The 20,349-nt window shown below is 38.2% G+C and overlaps 2 protein-coding genes across 6 annotated transcripts in view; one reads left to right on the top strand and one right to left on the bottom strand.

The window, feature by feature from the left end:
* LOC117304459 (dystrobrevin beta-like) overlaps window positions 1-20,349 on the bottom strand; it is a 71,084-nt gene that overhangs the window by 14,860 nt on the left and 35,875 nt on the right. For all 5 annotated transcript variants that reach the window (XM_033788933.1, XM_033788932.1, XM_033788930.1 and 2 more), the window contains exons 5-7: window positions 14,455-14,540; window positions 1,255-1,412; window positions 885-999 (exon numbers count right to left, since the gene is read on the bottom strand). In XM_033788933.1, the coding sequence (XP_033644824.1) occupies window positions 885-999; window positions 1,255-1,412; window positions 14,455-14,540 (359 nt within the window). The remainder of the gene's footprint in view (window positions 1-884; window positions 1,000-1,254; window positions 1,413-14,454; window positions 14,541-20,349) is intronic.
* Window positions 6,186-11,362, top strand: LOC117304460. Its single transcript, XM_033788935.1, has 2 exons — window positions 6,186-6,313; window positions 9,492-11,362. The coding sequence occupies exon 2, from the start codon at window positions 9,517-9,519 to the stop codon at window positions 10,426-10,428; it is 912 nt and encodes a 303-aa protein (XP_033644826.1). The 5' UTR covers window positions 6,186-6,313; window positions 9,492-9,516; the 3' UTR covers window positions 10,429-11,362.

Genomic DNA, 20,349 nt, shown 5'->3' on the forward strand with positions numbered 1-20,349 from the left:
TCTATATAGAAGTTATGATACACGAATTGTGGGCCTTGGACAATACTGTTTACCGAAAGTGTCCTATGGCTTTAAAAGTCACTGGACAATATTGGTAATTACTCAAAATAATTGTAAGCATACAAACTTACTTGGTAACAAGCAATGGAGAGCTGTTGATAGTATAAAACATTGTGAGAAGCAGCTCCCTCCGAATTAATGTAGTTTTCGAGAAAGAAGTAATTTTCCAATAAAATATTTGAATTTGATTTCGAGACCTCAGAATTAGATTTTGAGGTCCCAAAATCAAGCATATGAAAGCACACAACTTTGTGTGATAAGGGTGTTTTTTCTTTCATTATTATCTCGCAACTTCGACGATCAATTCAGTTCAAATTTTCACAGGTTTGTTATGTTGTGCATATGTTGAGATACACCAAGTGAGACGACTGGTCTTTGATAATTACCAAAAGTGTCCGGTGTCTCTTATGGTAAGGTATTTGTTTAATAATCACTCTTCAAATTAACGGCAATAAAACATTTGGTTAGAAGCCTACAGCAGCGCTTGATAGTAGAAATCATTTTGAGAAACATTTCGCTTTGAAGTAATGTGGTCATGTAAACAGATAATGCCCAAAAATTTGAACCTGTATTCCAACTTAGGGACTTATTCTTCCTGCGTGGACATATTATTCGCTCCGGATTTTCAGCGATACCTCAAAAACACCTTTTGAAATGAAATTTTCAGATGTTAGTTTCACTGTGTACATTATCACGAGAGGGCATTATCACTCAAGAAATACTGTTGACTTTGGGATGTACCAAGGCAGCAAAAATCAGTACGATACATTTTGTTATGTGAGAATTTTTTTTTACATACTACAGCCATAGTATTGACCACTTACCATTCTCTACATTACACATACGATGCATCAAGGGGAACCACATTAGACATGGTGGTCCGGGGTCAGCTAACAGAGTGTCCAGAAAATCATTCAATGTCACTCGCCTGTTGGCATTCTGGAGAGAAAATGAGGAAAAAAATTCATAGTATTTACATTAATCCATCTATTTTGACCAATAGGCAATGACCAGGGGGGGGCACGGAGCCAATCACCTTTGTTGCCTCCGTCAAAAAGACCTGCATACAAATTAACTGCTCTATAAATAGTGTAATAATTATTTATAAATTAACTCTAATAAAATAAAATCCAGGTCATACATGTAGATGTTGACCAAGGTGTGCAAAAGGTGACTGTATGTACGTATACTCACGGGTCCCTGGCCAAAGCATGATTGAGCGGCGTTCTCGCTGTAACCAAATGACGGTCCTTCAAACACGGCCGTGGGAAGCTGCAGCACCAACTTGAGGTACTCATCAAACTTGGAGTGGATCAAGACGCCATTGCTGTCCGAGATCTGGGAGAAAACATCTGTCAAAAGAAAGAAGAAAAAAAAACAGTCGGAGGTTAGTTCCCATATTGACTGTCAAAATCAGTATTTGATCTCATTTTTATCAACACTCCCTATATTAACATGAATAGTGTATTACAAGGAGATTTTAAAAAAAACTTTCATCATTGCAATTGACTGCCAAATCAATTATATTTGACTCCTTTATATGAGCAAGATTGGTCTATATGTACATATGTGTATTGAGTGGAGAACTCCCCCCCAAAAAAGTAATTTTCATCATTGCAATTTTGTGACTGTAGTTAATAATTGATTGTCAATTGTTCAAATTTTAATCAGAACTCATATGAAATGATTGATATAAATATTGAGGTATTATTTTCATCATTGCAGTTAATAATAATAATAATACACGGTTTTTATATAGCGCTTTTTCACGGGGTGTCTCAAAGCGCTTTCGACATTATTACCCCTGGTCACTGGGCCTTAAATCATTCCTTAAACCATCTCAGCTCCCTGGGGAGTATACAGCCTGTGCAACAATTATATGCGCTACATGGCTAAACCAATCACAAGAACCATCTCTGCCCTCACAGGTACCCATTTACCCCTGGGTGGAGAGAAGCAATTATAGTTAAGTGTCTTGCTCAGGGACACAAGTGTCACGACCTGGACTCGAACCCACAAACTTTTTAGAAAGATAGGTTATTGCAGTGATGAATTTTGAGACCCAATTAGTTAGCACCTTATAAGGGTTTACAAGGTGCTACGGCGCATACAGCAGCCACAGCCAGGAACACCGGGGCGAACCCCTTCTCTTTTCGATAGGTGCACTGGGTTCTTTTACAATATGCGTTACACAACACATGGGACCAACCGCTTTATGTCCCATCCGAAGGACGAAGCAATAAGGACACAAGTGTCATGGCTGGGAATTAGAACCCACACTCTGCTAATCAGAAACACCAGAGTTTGAATTTGGTGATCTTAACCGCTCGGCCACGACACTTCCACTTCCACTTCCAATAGTGCCCAGTGCCTTTAAAATAACTTCAAAGAGTGAAGGTTTTTCTTCAAGATAGATCAGAGGGTAAATCCATCAAGATGAAGGTTGCATAAACAATGTTCACTTCCTGCTTGTGCTTCATGATTAAGACACACACAAAGAGCAGTATTTTTTTTCATGTCATCAAAGGGGCCCAGTCACAGTTTACAGTCCATTTACTCCAAACCAACCAATTTCCTAAAGCTTTTGGACTGTAATCAATCACTGTGGGTAGTTTTGTAAAAAGAAATGTTAACATTTTACTTCCTTATCATCTGATTTTTAAGGTGTTTTTCATCTTTGTTTTAACCTGTATGTTTTGCCCTTTCAATATAAAAAATGTGTATTATTTTGAGTATTTTAAATTGTTTTTATTGCTGTTTGTATATATTTAGATACATAGGTATTTATAAAGTATATTTAAATTTATTGTTGTTCTTTATAGGCCCAGCTGGAGAGGAGAGCCTCTCGACAGGAACTGTGTTTCTTTTTTTTAAAGCAATTCTTTGGGCTCCAGCTGTTTCTTTTTTCCTCCTCTCTGTATTTTAATTGCTCATTGCTGTATTTAAAAAAAATGGTTTTTACCTAATTAATGTGCATTATTGTACTTTTCTATCTACCCGAGAAATGAAATGTATAAAATCAGAGATGCCAAGTCTAGAGGCCAACATGCTATGTTGAGCTCAACCAACTCCTGGGAGAGCCACAAAGGGTTCGTAATCTGCAAATTTGCGCTCTGTATGTAAGGCAGCTGTCAAAGTTGATGATTCGGAAAAACTGTGTGTAATCTTAAGATTGTGCAAACTTTGTAGATTGCGTTTTTTGTACTACACGAGCGCAATTTGGCAATGCATTGTCGTTAATCTTTAATTGTTTTCCCGGTCTGGCCCCAATGCAGAGAGAAAATGGTTGCTGTGTGTGTGAGCGTGAGATTGATAAACATTTATATAAACATCTAAAAGAGTTTTTGTCCACTAACTTTATACAGCAAGTACATTAATGATAGACCCCCCCTTGTTCTATTGGAAACATTATGTACGAGGAGTGGCAGTGCCGATATTGTTTAAATAGAAACATATTTTGAGGATTTACCTTGTGAGATTCTCATTTCTCCACCAAAACATAAAGAACCGAAAAAAAACAAGCAAAACCTTTTTAAAAATTTAACGTCGTCAGAATTGGGGCAAAGATTTTACAGTAGTTTTATTCTTACTAAGAGAGTGGCCCTTTAATTACCCTCAGCACAATTATTATTGTTTTTGTTACGATTTATTAAAGTGAAACTTAGAATGTTAGTTTTATTATACATGTCCACGTTTACATAGGATTAAAGGGAAGGTACACGTTTGGTAATTGTCAAAGACCAGTGTCCTCACTTGGTGTATCACAACATACGCATAAAATAACAAACCTGCAAAAATTTGAGCTTAATAGGCCATCGGAGTTGCGAGAAAATGATGAAAGAAAAAACACCCTTGTTGGACGAATTGGTGTGCTTTCAGATAGGAATAAAAAAAACTTCTAGCTAGAAGTCTTTTATTATTTTAGTGAGAAATTACTTCTATTTCAAACTCTATGCTACTTCAGAATGAGTCGTTTCCCACAATGTTTTATACTATCAACAGCTCTCCAATTCTCATTATCAGGTCAGTTTTTAAGCTAACATTTGTTTTGAGTAATTACCAAACGTGTACCTTCCCTTTAACACTATAAAAAAAAAACATTTCAAAAAATACACAGGTACGCTTTGCCTTTAAAGCATTGAGTTTTGAACTTTAACCTTCAGCCTCAAATAACCCCCAGACACGTAAGTCAACAAAAATATTCTTTGGAGTTGGACCAAAGACTAAAAGCATTCAAAATGTTACCCTCCGATAGAGAGCACAACGAGTTGGACCTTGGTCACAGACGCGTGGGATGCAACTGAGTTCTTGTTTACAATCAACACGACCGTATGTTCCATGTTGATCAGAAATACAACAATTAGTCAAACAAAAACGATCAGGTACTTGTAGAAGTGTAGAAACTTTACATTTTTAGACAAACATCTCTGCCCTCTGACATGTCTGACTGAAACACTCGGACTTTTCCACCAAAGACAAGCAGGCAGGTTTTTGAGTACATGTAATTTTTTGTTTTTTGTTTTTGCCCACTATATATATGGTAATGCTGGTAGTAAGAATTTTTTAGCAAAAATAAAAAGTGACTTTTGAAATTTTGGTGGTGATTGGTTCAAATTGTTGTATGGTTCAAACCTCACCTTTGTTTTTTTTTTAAATCTAAAATATCCAGGGGTGAATTTTTTAAAACTTTTATCTGAATTCAGACCTTAATTTTATCTGACAAAAATAGCTATTATTTTCTTCCAATACAAAAAAAAATTCATGCTTTTCGATCTACTTTTCCTAGCACTTAGGATATTATTCCCACAATCTCCTTGAATTATTTAATGCCAGGGGTTTACCAAAAGGTGGAAATACCTCAATTTAAACACGTAAAAACTCCTAAAATAAAAATTGTATTTTCAGACATGTTTTCTGACCGAACAATACCTCATTATCAAACTTAATTGTGTGACATATTGGCCTTTGTAGTTTGCTAAAATACTGAAATACTAAAAATAAAATTGTATTTTCAGACTTAGTTGTCAGAATAAATCTCACCCCATCAGTGACAGAGATGAGGCCCTCTGTCTAAAAAACACACCACAACATGTTTTCTGACCGAACAATACCTCATTATCAAACTTAATTGTGTGACATATTGGCCTTTGTAGTTTGCTAAAATACTGAAATACTAAAAATAAAATTGTATTTTCAGACTTAGTTGTCAGAATAAATCTCACCCCATCAGTGACAGAGATGAGGCCCTCTGTCTAAAAAACACACCACAACATGTTTTCTGACCGAACAATACCTCATTATCAAACTTAATTGTGTGACATATTGGCCTTTGTAGTTTGCTAAAATACTGAAATACTAAAAATAAAATTGTATTTTCAGACTTAGTTGTCAGAATAAATCTCACCCCATCAGTGACAGAGATGAGGCCCTCTGTCTAAAAAACACACCACAACATGTTTTCTGACCGAACAATACCTCATTATCAAACTTAATTGTGTGACATATTGGCCTTTGTAGTTTGCTAAAATATTGAAATACTAAAAATAAAATTGTATTTTCAGACTTAGTTGTCAGAATAAATCTCACCCCATCAGTGACAGAGATGAGGCCCTCTGTCTAAAAAACACACCACAACATGTTTTCTGACCGAACAATACCTCATTATCAAACTTAATTGTGTGACATATTGGCCTTTGTAGTTTGCTAAAATATTGAAATACTAAAAATAAAATTGTATTTTCAGACTTAGTTGTCAGAATAAATCTTACCCCATCAGTGACAGAGATGAGGCCCTCTGTCTAAAAAACACACCACAACATGTTTTCTGACCGAACAATACCTCATTATCAAACTTAATTGTGTGACATATTGGCCTTTGTAGTTTGCTAAAATACTGAAATACTAAAAATGAAATTGTATTTTCAGACTTAGTTGTCAGAATAAATCTCACCCCATCAGTGACAGAGATGAGGCCCTCTGTCTAAAAAACACACCACAACATGTTTTCTGACCGAACAATACCTCATTATCAAACTTAATTGTGTGACATATTGGCCTTTGTAGTTTGCTAAAATACTGAAGCCCCGGTTTCTTTACAGACCATTGATCTCTGAAGGTCAGAGTTGACAGCTGCCTCTACCAAGCAAACACACACACATGCGCCTGCTGTATGCATAACCAGCAGCTCACTATAACCACACAAAGACTCAGACTCGTCCAAGTGCAGTACCAAGGAAACATTGCTCCCGTACAGGTACAGTAAAGAGCTTTCATTTTGTTATGAATGTACATGTAGGTGTTATATTATGTCTAAATAGTATCACAAAATGCATTTATGAGTTGTGTTTTGGAGTGTTTTGTTTATTAACAAGTTGCCTGTGTGTTCATAATCTTGGCATAATGGGTACAACGTACAAACATGGAGCAATATTGCTCCATGGTACAAACATGTACATGTAGTACTTCATATTTCATTCTTTTTATGCAATATTTTGAATGACTGTTTTTGTAAACTGTACATTTCGGATTTTAGCCGCTGTATTGCAGTGTTTTAATAAACCGTGAGTAATAATAATAACAAATGTTCATGTTAATTTATGTCTATTTTGATTCGTGTGTGTGGACAAGCATGCACACTTGGATCGGGTGTGAGTACATTTACAATGTAATACAAAATGAAAGCTACTTTCAGGGCTATATGCTTCGTTTTTGAAAGGGCAAGGGCACCAAGGCATTTCTCTTTGGCAAAGGGCACCCTATGAGGAAATTGTAAATTTCTACTGGAGCATTTCAAGGGCACCAAGGCAATGACAAGGGGCAACGGAGACAATCGCCTCCGTTGCCTCCATGAAGTATCCGGCCTGTACTTTGTGTGCACATAATTTTTGAGGCTCTGGAATGTTCATTTACCGTTGACATTGTACTACTCAACTTTGGATGAGCAACGAAGAAATTGACAAGAGCAGGATTTTGAACCTGCGACCTCAGGTGTAGAGCTGATAAAAATAGTTACAAATGTACATGTAGGTGTCAATCTGGGTTACAGTTTGCCCATAAAGAAAGGGCAGTCGACATCTATAGCCACATTAACAGGAAAATAATCTGTTCCATGTGTATTACATGTACCTACATCATGTACATGTACATGTACATGTACCTAATTTGGCTTGCACACTTTTGTATGCAAAAGTATATTTAAAAACTCACAACTCTCTGCAGGGAATTTTGGCTTGTACGATAGTGTACTCCACGTTACTAGGCATTCTACGCTTACAGAGCTCGCGCAGAAATTCGGCGCTTGCACATAAGCGGAGAATGGTGGAATTGAGCGGTAAGCAGAGCCATAAAATTGCCCTGCTGTCCCCATACATGTACATGGCACATGTATGTTATTATTATTATTATTATTTTATTCGCCATAACAGTACAAAACAAAATACATTGACAACATTATACCCCAAGATGGGCAAGGGACAACAAAAGCAAATACATACTATGATCCGTAGATCTGTTGCCCCACATCTGGGGTACACAATAAAATTAATATAGATTTAACATAATATAGTACACAAAGCAATAATAAAAGCAGAAAATTAAAAACCAATAGAAAATGATAAATATATATTAAGAATAAAAAATAAATTAAATTAAATTAAATTAAAAATAAATAAATAAGTAAAAATAACAGATGGGGTAAGGATAAACAATAAAGGGAAATAAATAAATAAATATTATTATTTATTCGGCCATTTCATCAATAACAACAACAATACATGTACATTTAATTGCAAATAAGATTATAGTAAAAGGAAAACAAAATTAAGAAATATGTTGAACAGAACTACATAAAGGCATACATGCTAAATAATGGCAACTAAAGCACTGGTCCTGAATGAAGAAGACTGACATAAAGGTTTGGATACAACAAGAAACATGTGAAGAATAGATGAGAGAGTATGGTAGATTGGGAGAGGACGGGAAGACATGGTGGGGGAGGGAAGAGCAGGGAACCACAATTAGGGACAGAGACAACCCGTTTCATGTCTGGTACATTGTACACTTCTATACCATGTATTGAATGACTACAATCCCGGCCAAAATGCTTGGACCACCCTTTCCTGATACAACAGTTCCCTGTGCACTTCCCATTCACATTCACATTCAAACCCACCCCCCCCCCCCCCCCCCCCCCCCGCTCAATGTTGACTGTAATTCGGAACACAGTCGGCAAATGGAACCAACATTGGTTTGGACATTCATTATCTTTTCTAAGCGTTCTTTTGCGACCCCCCCCCCCCCCCCCGCCCCCGCTCAATGTTGACTGTAATTCGGAACACAGTCGGCAAATGGAACCAACATTGAAAGGGGGCAGGGGGGCCCAACGAGATATGGCCGGGATTGTAGATCTTATATAACTAGTCGTCACACTCATTCTATGCACACTAAGAACAGTGATACGGTTTGTGTCTTTGAGGTTTAGTATACCGTGAGGTATATACAGGGCAGTTAGACTTTAGGTCTTACTTATAAAAACATATTAAAATGTAATGTGAGGTATATGACTAATGTGCATGACGCTTCTTTGTCAGAGATTTACTAAGTTTCAAGGTCAAAACTAATAAACTTGTCACCGTCATCACTGACCAACGGCTGCAGTGTGGGTAAGTGCCGCTTGATGAACATGATGAACACAACACTGAGTGATTGTCTCAATGCACTAGGCCTATTGTATGCAGCGTTCCCCTTAAAGGCAGTGGACACTGTTGGTAATTACTCCAAACAATTGTTAGCAATAAAAACTCACTTGGTAACAAGCAATGGAGAGCCATTGATAGTATAAAACATTGTGAGAAACGGCTCCCTCATGAAGTGACCTAGTTTTCAAGAAAGAAGTAATTTTCCACGAATTTGATTTTGAGACCTCAGAATTAGATTTTGAGGTCCCGAAATCAAGCATCTGAAAGCACACAACTTCGTGTGACAAGGGTGTTTTTCTTTCATTATTATCGTAACTTCGACCACCAATTGAGCTTAAATTTTCACAGGTTTGTTATTTTGTGCAGATGTTGGAATACACCAAGTGAGAAGACTGGTCTTTGACAATTACCAACTGTGTCCAGTGGTCTGCTGGCCCACATGGTAAACAGCCACATGTAGTTAAAACACCCATGGATCAGTGAACATTCTCTGTAAGTGATGCGGCTGTCTACTTCAGTGTTGAAACACGCCCCAAACTAGCATGCAAATCTGGACTTAAAATTACAAACCTTATGGACCAGTGAATACATGGTCCTGCTGGCTACATGTAGTTACTGAAAAAGTTAAGCACAAACCTCTGTGTATGGATACACAGTGGTATGGAATCAGTGTTGAAACAAAGAGGATAAAAGCAGGAATTCTAATAACGGCTATCTCTGTATTTCTTCTTGCAGAGTTCTCCGTTGAAGAGAATCAACGATGTCTGAGCCTGTTAGAGTCGTCCTGTGGGGGTGCCCTCGTACCTGCTCATCCTCCTTTCTAAAATGCATGAGCAAGATTCCAGACACCCAGGTCCTCTTTGAGCTGTTCACAACGGCCCACCTCTACGGACCCGAACGGGATCAAACCGTCGCGACCACGTTCCAGAAGGAACCTCATGTCGACACCAAGGTTGAGGAGAATGGCCTCCTGGCAAGGGAGTCCAAATCGGGCTTTCACAGCTCTGTCGCCACATACAGCTTCGCCAAGAAGCAGCTGGAGGCAGACTACCAGGGCAAGAAGGTCATCATCGCTAAGGAGATGGCTCAGTGTCTCATCCCAAAGTTGGACCACCTCCCCAAGGGGTATCAACACGTCTTCCTGATCAGGAACCCCGTCAAGGTGTTCCCCTCCTGGAAGAAGATCATCCAGGAGGTCCTGATGGTCAGATACGGGGAGCTGACAGCTCTTGATGACTTGATCATCGACAGGCAGGCTCGAGATGTCATGCCATCTGGGTTTGGCTTCAAGGAAACCTATGAGCTCTACCAGTACATCAAGGACAACAAACTCGGTCCCGAGCCCATCATCATCGACACAGAAGACCTAAAGAATAACCCAGCTGGCATCCTGTCCCAATTCTGCGAAAGGGTAGGGTTACCTTACACAGATGACCTTCTCGCCTGGGAGAAAGGGTCTGACGTGGCCGACTCCTGGATCATCAGCCAGCGCCACAAGTTCATCCTGAAGAATGCCAAGACTTGTGAAGTCTTCCGTGAGAGCACCGAGTTTAACAAATCTCCGATGGGAAATGAGAACGGTGTAGCCACGCTGACTGCCGACGTTCAGCGGTGTGTGGACGCCAGCATTCCTTACTACACAAAGATGTTCGAGCACAGACTGAAGGTTTAAGGGCTATGTATTGCACAAGTAAAGAGACATCTTTCAAGAGTGAACGCTAATACTCCTTTGCACTTTGGTGTGTTAAAATTTGCAGCGTTTTTTTTGATAAGTCAGCACTCACATTAAATGACACATTAAAAGGAGAGTTGAACCAGTGTTGCATTGAATGATGATTTGAATGTACATGTAATGGTCGTTCATAGTTTCTGTTGTAGAGACCTAATCCACCAAAATCATCCAAGTATACACGTCGAGGGGTGCGAGACTTGTAATTTGTGTAATATTAGCCACCTGAAATATTTAAGCCGCAGAAAATGTAATAGATCCGCCACGCCATTACAAAAGGCTCACCAGAAAAGCCATTTAAAAATGTTTGTATATTTTAAGAAAATAAAAGTAAATTACAAAAGCATCACTTTCGTGTATGATTTAACTTTATCAACGAAAATCAACTCAGATGTGCATATTGTAAGTTGTATGATCAAGAATGAGGTTGCTTGGTTTTTCTTCTCTTCTCTGGGGACTATCCCCCATAAAGCAGGCACGGAGTGCGTTTTGGCGACCCCAACCAAAGCCCAACCGACTCAGAAAGTCGGTTACTGGTTGTCTGAACAGCATCGTCACCGCGCTCAACCGATGACCAATGTTTCTGTTGGGGGTCGCCAAAACGCACCCATGTTGCTATACATAGAAATTTACAAACTCTAACCCAGCTACTACATGCGCACTGACTGGCCTCAGATCTTATACAGCCAGCCCGGGCGTGTGCAGTAACTGGGTGAGAGTCAATGCTGTAAAGACAACCTTTAAATCATCCCTTTATGGGGGATGAGGTTGGGGGGGCGTGCACTGTTTGCATATCAGGGGTTCTCTTAAAGGCAGTGGACACTATTGGTAATTGTCGAAGACCAGTCTTCTCACTTTGTGTATTTCAACATATGCATAAAATAACAAACCTGTGAAATTTTTTTAGCTCGATCGGTCAGCGAAGTTGCAAGATAATCATGACAGAGAAAACACCCTTGTCACACAAAGTTGTGTGCATTCAGATGCTTGATTTCGAGACCTCAAATTATAAACCTGAGGTCTGGAAATCAAATTCGTGGAAAATTACTTCTTTCTCGAAAACTAAGTTACTTCAGAGGGAGCCGTTTCTCACAATGTTTTATATGACCAACCTCTCCCCATTACTTGTTCCCAGTAAGGTTTTATGTTGATAAATATTTGGAGTAATTACCAATAGTGTCCACTGCCTTTAAGGATATTTCAAAACAGTGGGGCATTCTGGATCAAAATTTGTGGAATGCTTGGCAGAAGCACCCTGAATTAAAACAAGGTCTAAGGCAATGACTGGTTACGTTTATGTTTCAGGCTTCTTATTATACCATTTTTCGCCGCTGCTGATGTTGTTGTTATTGGAGACTTTGGAACGCTAGGTGGCAGCAGACTTACCAAGTAAATTTCCATTGTTTAAACGTAGTTCTGAGCATACGGACATTACCAAAACAACGGATTTTACCTGGTAAGTCTGCTGCCACCAAGCGTCCCAAAGGCCCCCCATTGTTGTTTTGCAGTATGCTTTTATTTGTACATGTACATGTACTGTATTTTTATCAATCAAAGAAATAAATGAATGATTTTAAGTTTTAAAAAGTACACGTCAACATGTGATACTCGTATCATTTTTCTGTTATATAGGCCTATAATAAAAAATCATCCAGGCACTTGACACCATATGTAAATGAGGCCCAACTCTACTCTACAAAAATAAATTATGTTAAAAAATCTAAAAAATCCAGGTTTTGTCTGCCAGGTTTTGTGGAGTGCAATTATTTTATTAGTGTGTAACAAGCAATTATAATAAAAAATTAAAAAAAGAAAAAGAAAAAAAGATGAGGGTTAGCATAAGCAACCTATTAGTGTAAGGGCCAACCAGAATAGTCAATGTAAAAAAAAAAATCATAAATAGAAAATAAAACAGATTATTTTGACTCACAGACTCATGCCGATTTTTTTAATTTTTTAATTTTTTGTATTATTTATTTTGAATGGATTGATAATATAATTCTGGAGAAAAAAAAAAGGATAAAACCTTCATGTTCCAAAAACAGCAAACAAAACAACTTCACAACGTGGTATTTTTAAAAAAGCATTATGCATACCGTAAAAAAAGATTAAATAGAGAACTGTTTGCATAAAAATCTACCAGGTGCATAAAAATGAATAAATTCAGACAAAACTGGCGGTTGCATGGATTTGATGGGATTTGTGCATCTAATTTGGTTCTAACATAACAATAAACATGAATAACTTGTACACGTTGTAAGTGCAGTGGTAAAAATCAAATAATTTTGCATGAATTTTTTAACTTTCTTTATAAAAAAAAACGTCACCTACAGATCATTTTGAAAAGCATTTATTGCAAAACTTGAAGTCTACAAATTCCACTTCAGATAAGTGGTTTTTTAATGGATGTTTTTTTTTAAGGTGACACTCTCTGCGACAATAAAAAAAACGAGATCTGGATGTGAAAAGATAATCAATACAATTAAGGCCATACACCTATCTCCACTTAATGCACGCTATAAAGTGGGTCTTACGAACCAGAAGTATCTTGAATATCAAGAGGTATGTATTAAATGATTGACAGAACAACAAAGGACCCAGAAAAGCCTTTCTTCACCATATTCGCGGCGTTTTAAGTGGCCTTTTACGCGTCTTGTACATTGAGGTTTGTGGTAGCACCGTGTGTAAATCTCTTTGAGTAGTGTTGGTTCTGAAGAGAACCGGTGGTTGACAACTTAAAGACACTGGACACCTTCGGTAATTGTCAAAGACCAGTCTTCTCACTTCTCAACATATGCACAAAATGACAAACCAGTGAAAACTTGAACTCAATTGGACGTTGATAATAATGGAAGGAAAAAACACTATTGTCACACGAGGTTGAGTGATTTCAGATGCTTGATTTTGGGACCCCAAAATCTAATTCTGAGGTCTCGAAATAAAATTTGTTTCTCACAATGCTTCACATGCTAACAACAGCTCTCCATTGATTATTACCAAGTAAGTTTTTATGCTCACAATTATTTTGAGTAATTACCAAAATCGTCCATTGCCTTACAATTCGATCAGCATGCTCAATCATCAATCAATCAATCAATCAACATTTATTTCCATACAAACACAATATACAAATACAAACAATAGGATGTTACAAGACTGAAAACTGTATGGAGGCATGGCCCATTAAAGCAAAGCTTGTAAGCTGGGATGCCTTTTACAAAACAAAGGAAGGTAATAAGATCATTTAAATTATAAAACAAAGCGTATAGTAACAACAATAACATCAAAACGAGACGGATAAACGAAACGCAAAAACAAAACACTCAACCAGACAAACAAACACCTCAAACTAACACCTCAAACACAACCAAACAAACAAACAAACAATACAAATACCACAAGACGGCCACGACGATAGAACTAAACCAAAATAATGACAGATGCTCTGACCGTCTTCAGGAAAACACTCGACTCTTTTGCTACATGTACATGTACATGTACAGGCTGCTTAGGTACTGCCTTGGAGGTTAACTGGTAGCTTGGCTCAATAAGGTTTATCGCGAACAGCAATAAAAAACCAGGAGGAAAACCAAGACTAGGCAAAGCCTGCGGCATTTAGCCAAGAAAGTCCCGTGAAAAGCCGGTCTCTCTTTGACTAGAACTGCAGGCCAAGCAAGGTGCGATTTACTGATTGAAAAAGAACGTTTTCAGTGACCTTTTGAACATGGTAACAGAGCTAGAACTTTTGATGGAGTGTGGAATGGAATTCCACATCCTAGGGCCTGCGACTGAAAATGCTCTGTCTCCTGATTTTCTGGTGGTACGAGGATATACAAGTTGCCCTGTGAACATAAGTTACTCTTCGTAATTGCTCTTCGTAGCCCTGGTTTCTAATGAGTAGGTAAATGTACATGGTGAATGTACTGGACATACACTTTTAAAAACATGTTTAAGGTCGAATGTACTTACATCTGAGTTTGTCCATGATCTTGCCGGCGCACAGCGTTGATAGAGCAACCTTTAAGGCGAATACAGTAATCTTACCAGTAGCACCACTAAGGTACAAAAGAGAAAGAAAAAAACCAAGAATATTTTACACTGTAAACATTTTCTTTGAGTAAAGTTGTTTGTGATTTAAAAGTTACAATACATGCCATATAACAATGTATAAAAGCCAAGTACATATACATGTACGTGTTGACCTTTGGTTTTTGGTTCGCCAAATTGCGTGCCGATACTCGTAAAAACATCAACAGAAAAACCTTATAGAATTCTCCAGATTGCAGATGAGGACTTCCAAAACATGAAAACCAAGATCATGTACATTGTATGTTTAAAGGCACTGGACACTATTGGTAATTACTCAAAATAAGTGTTAGCATAAACACTTACTTGTTAACAATCAATGGAGAGCTGTTGATAGTATAAAACATTGTGAGAAACGGCTCCCTCTGAAGTAACGTAGTTTTCGAGAAAGAAGTAATTTTCCACTAAAATATTTGAATTTGATTTCGAGACCTCAGAATTAGATTTTGAGGTCACAAATTCAAGCATCTGAAAGCACACAACATCCTGTATTATCTCGCAACTTCGACGACCAATTGAGTTCAAATTTTCACAGGTTTGTTATTCTGTGCATTTGTTGAGATACACCAAGTGAGAAGACTGGTCTTTGACAATTACCAAAGGTGTCCAGTGTCTTTAAACAATTAACAGGTTGCATTTCGAAGACCTTGTTTCATTTCATCATGGACATGTTTAAACGTATGTATGAACTGTACATGGTATTACATTGTACATGATGTACATAGGATAAAATATACATGAACCAAACTTCGCATTCTGTATTCAATGGCTCATCACTTTAATATTGACAAAGGAGTTCATCTTGAGAGACAAATTAGTTATTTTAGAATAGTCCAGGCATTTGTCATATTCCTTTGGGCCAGAGCCAATTTCTCTCCATGTAAATTTACTTCTTGTGACCTCAAGGATGTCGCAGAAGACATTCCGTTCAACTCTTAAGATCTTGCTCACTACATTTTCATCAATGACTAGCGCGAGCATGCAGCATGAACACACCTGCACCAGTACAAACAACCTCAACGATTGCCCCTGTGTTTATCCCCCTGGCATACCCTAACTTCCAATCTTCTATATCCCCCCTGCAAGCCGACATAAAACAACTCACTGCTAGTTCTTTCGGCTGCTATTTCAGGGTGAATTTCCATTGCATTGAGCACTGTGTTGTTCCAGCTGCATGTAGAATATGCCGAGGTGGAAAAAATGTTTCTCAAGCTAAAAAAAGTGGGCTCCTAAGTTGCTCTGCTTCAACCGTTTGAGCCTTAAAGATAAACCTTAGTGGTACAACCTCTTTCCCAACATACATGTACATCATGTAAGTCTAGAGCCAGCCTGTTTTACAGACGTTTTCATGGTAAATAGTGCCACTAATTGGTTTCTGACTGAAATTCAACCCAAAAACAAAATTTCTTTGGTTTTAATACTTTTGAAAAACAAACCTTTCCTGCCTGTGTACACATTTACAATAAATTTGTACCATTGTGTTACTCATCCGCTTACAAAAAAACAACAAAACAACTTTTTGTGTTTAGCAGCAGTGTGCAAAGGGTCCATGTTTGTAAATCGGCAAGCAGAAAAAACTTCCCTTGTGGTGTGCTGTATAAATTTTTTTGTATAAAGAATAGGTTGGCCATCAACATTAGGCCGAGTAAAAAAAAAAACATGTTTCACGTCCGGGTTTTTCAAAAAAAGGAGGAAGAGGGGCTTTTTATTTTTTATTTCAAGATGGCCGCCATTCTTTGTTAAAATGTCAAATATCCATTGTTTTTTCTACTGCTGAAATACACAAAACATAAATGAAACAATTTAGTCGAGGCATTCAGTCCAGACATTCAGATTGTTTTTGCTGAGACCATTTAAAATAACCCTATTTAAAAAAAAAAATGTGCATAAAAAAAAAATGTGCATATAAAAATACAAAATAAAATAAAAAAGGAGGCGGCCTGTAAAAAGGAAGCGGGCGGGACGCGAAACATGTTTTTTTTTTTACTTGGCCTTATCGGCCCTGCCATTACAGTGTGAAAGTTGGACCGGTTAAATTGACTGGACTCTGGCTAGCCCAACCTTTCCTTGGCAAGTAACTCGAAAAATGACATTTTTGAGAAAAGCAAAAACAGAGATGAGTTGTGTTGCCATAAACACAGCACAAAAGTGTAAAAAAAAATAGGGCCAAGATAGAACATGTAAGATAGAACATACATAATTCACATCCGTGAATAGTATGCCTTTAAAACTTTGAAATGTGAAAGTGCCCTCTATTTAAAGCCATTGGACCCTTTCGGTAAACAGTATTGTCCAAGGCCCACACTTTGTGTACCACAACTTCTATATCAAATAACAAACCTGTGAAAATTTAGGCTCAATCAGTCATCGGAGTTGGGAGAAAACAACGGAAAAAACCCATCCTTGTTTCCGCGCGTTTTGCCGTGTCATGACATGTGTTTAAAATAAATCCGTAATTCTCGTTAACGAGAATTTATATTGTTTTGCTGTTTTCTCAACAAGTAAAGCATTTCATGGAATAATATTTCAAGAGAAGTCTTTCACCATTGCCTTCTGTAAACCCTGTAAGTTATTTGTAAATCTGTGAACTTTTATTTTTTTTTCTGAACTGAAAGGGTCCAATGGCTTTAACAAGAAATTCTGTTATACATACGAACATATAATAATTAAATTTGTTGAGTATTTTCAACCCTGTACTTGATGAACTTTGTGCAAAGTTTATCACTGACACTGACAGCATGATGGAGGAGTACACTCTCTAACAGTCCAGTCAACGCTGTTTGTCTCCTCGTCTTCAAAGAGCACATAATACATGTATGATATGACGGCACATTGGCACTTCATTTCTGACACTGTGACAAGTTAATAGGTAAAAGTGCAGACCGCTGACAGCAATGCTCAACCTGAGTAGCTTCCCCCCCCCCCCGACTTTGAATAATCTCTCTCGAGTCAGAGAATACCTCTCTCTAATGTCCCCTGGGGCAGTACCCCCTTAGGACACCAAAGCCCAACGCAGCTGACTCCGCAGCAACAATTACTAAGCAACCATAATACATAGTTGCCATGAGCAAGATTTCCTTGTAGAGTCTCTGACAGTTTGTGAGGATCTGTTGACAATTTAGCAATGAGAATTACTCAAAGTGACATAAATGATGTATAACAAAGCGCCGGAATCCGCCGAAAAGGCGCTCATGGCACTCGCTCATGATACAAAAAACCAGTTCAAAAGAAACGGACAAAACACTGTACTGTTATACATACATGTACTGTACGTATAAATACGGGGTACATGTAATTTGTTGAAAATCTCTGGTAAACATTTCCTTGTAACATTTATAAACAGATGAGTCATGAGAGTGCAGTTTTTTAATGATAATGTTGTATCAGCAGTCCTGGGCCCAAATTCATGGCTCTATCTGCTTACCACCAAATTCTGCGCTTACAGCACTATTCTCTGCTTATATGCAAGGGCCGAATTTCTGCCTTAGCTGTGTCGTAAGCGTAGAATGTCTAGTAACAAGAAGTACGCAGGTGCACAAATCAAAATTCCCTGCTAACCATGAAATACGCTTAACATAAACGCAGAAATCCCTGCTTCCACAAGTTAGTGCCGATTCTTTACTTACGGTAAGCAGGGCCATGAAATTGGGCCCAGATGTGGTCAGTGTGGTAGGAAAAACTATTCCACACTTTCCCTGCAGTAACTACATGAACTCACTTCCCTTGACTAGGGCCCTTTTAAAAAACCACGGCTTCGGCTTTGGATTTGGCTTCAGGCTCCGTCATCTCGCGCAGTTGTAAAAACAACATGGAGGCCAAGCTAGCCTGAAGCCGAATCCAAAGGTGAAGTCGTCTTTTCGAAAAGGGCCTATGTGTTCTTTTAATTGTGCTCTCCCAGCTAATCTAAGAGGTTGTTCAGACACAGTACTAAAGTTGGTTTATTAACTCATGGTTCAACCCGATCGAGTTCAACTCTGTGTGTCTGAACGGTTTTAAAGTTAGTCCGAATCGAGTAAAACCCACAAAAGATAAACCGTCCAGGGAGGGGGTTTATCTTTAGGCCGCTTCGGGTTTATCTTTTAACACTGTGTGTGGACAGAATAAAAAACACCACATCCGGTTTAACTCACAACAGACGACCCAATGACCTCCGTAATCATTATGTAAACACACGGTGACCAATGAACAGGCCAATAAACAGGATGTTAGAGTAACGGGGTCGCGTTTGCTTTGACCTCTTAAAACCAAAGATAAACCGTATCGGGTTAAACTCAGTGCTGTCTGAACGCAAGTTTTTTTTTAATTTTGCGACCACCCCCTGCTGCTCGTAGAAGTTAAACCGGTTCGGGTCTAACTTAGTACGCTGTCTGAACATACCCTAAGGTTACTGCTTGGGGGGAATATATATTGAGTGATTAGATCTGTACAGTAGCTTGGCCGAATTTGAACCCCCAACCTTGTGACAGCATGTCCTGTTGTCTAACCACTTGACCACAGTGTACACTGTTTCAAAGTGAGACAGGAGATGCTCTATTCTAATGCATAATTTGTTGCTCCCTAATAAATGCATTCCGTATCTAGGGTGCTCGCCCTACGGCTTCAAATGTACAGGATGTCGTGTCCTGTAGACTTCTAAGCTGCACTTTCAAAGAGTTAAATCTCAGAGGCTCAAAAGGGTGACTGCGGCTGCAACCAATTTGCATTCAAATTCCCTCATTTAGTCGCCACAAATTTCCATGGTTAAAGGAACACGTTGCCTTGGATCGGTCGAGTTGGTCTTTGAAAAGCGTTCTGTAACCGTTTATTATAAAATGCATATTTATGGGTAAAAAGATGTAAAAGTAGAATACAATGATCTACACAAATTTACCTTGAAATTGCATGGTTTTCTTTTTACCTCGTCGACTAACACGGTCAGCCATTTATGGGAGTCAAAATTTTGACTCCCATGAATGGCCGACCGTGATAAATCGCGACGTAAAAGGAAAACCATGCAATTTTGAGTGATGCTTGTGTGGATCATTATTCTACTTTTAAAACATCTTTCTAACCATATGCATTTTATAACAAACGGTTTCAAATGCTTTTTATAGCCAACTCGTCTGATCCGAGGTAACGTGTTCCTTTAACATGCTAGGGGTGATTCAAAATAAATTGCTAAGCAGCTGTTTTTGGCTTACTCCATTTCTCTGTAATATGGAAATGTATGAGTGTTAGAGCACCATTGAAGGCAAGCAAGTGATTTCAGATGTTTCAGCCACACATCGTATGTAACTTCGTCAGATTTTTGGAGGGATTTTTTTTGCTTTTAAAAATAACAACTTCAGTGTTATCAATGATCGAATCAAGTTTGTGTTGACTAATAACTAAAGAAACTAACTAAAATTATATGTACAGTAAGCACATCATTTTTGGATTTGTAAAAACAAACCTCTTAAAGGCACTGGACACTATTGGTAATTACTCAAATTAGTTGATAGCATAAAACCTTACTTGGTAACAAGCAATGAAGAGCTGTTGATAGTATAAAATATTGTAAGAAACGGCTCCCTCTGAAGTAACAGAGTTTTTGAGAAAGAGTATTTAAACATTTGAATTGAGTTTGAGACCTCAGCTGAGGTCTCGAATTCAAGCATCTGTAAGCAAACAACTTGTGCGACAAGGGTGTTTTTTCTTCCATTATTCTCTCGCAACTTTGACGACCAACTGAGTTCAAATTTTTCACAGTTTGCTGATGTATTCATGTACAATGTATGTTGAGAAACACCAAGTTATTTC

Source organism: Asterias rubens, chromosome 21, assembly GCF_902459465.1.
Source record: "Asterias rubens chromosome 21, eAstRub1.3, whole genome shotgun sequence".
NCBI lineage: Eukaryota > Metazoa > Echinodermata > Asteroidea > Forcipulatida > Asteriidae > Asterias > Asterias rubens.

What these genes read in the sequence shown, in the direction of transcription:
- LOC117304460 (XM_033788935.1), top strand. Translation starts at nt 9,517, where the DNA reads ATGTCTGAGCCTGTTAGAGTCGTCCTGTGGGGGTGCCCTCGTACCTGC.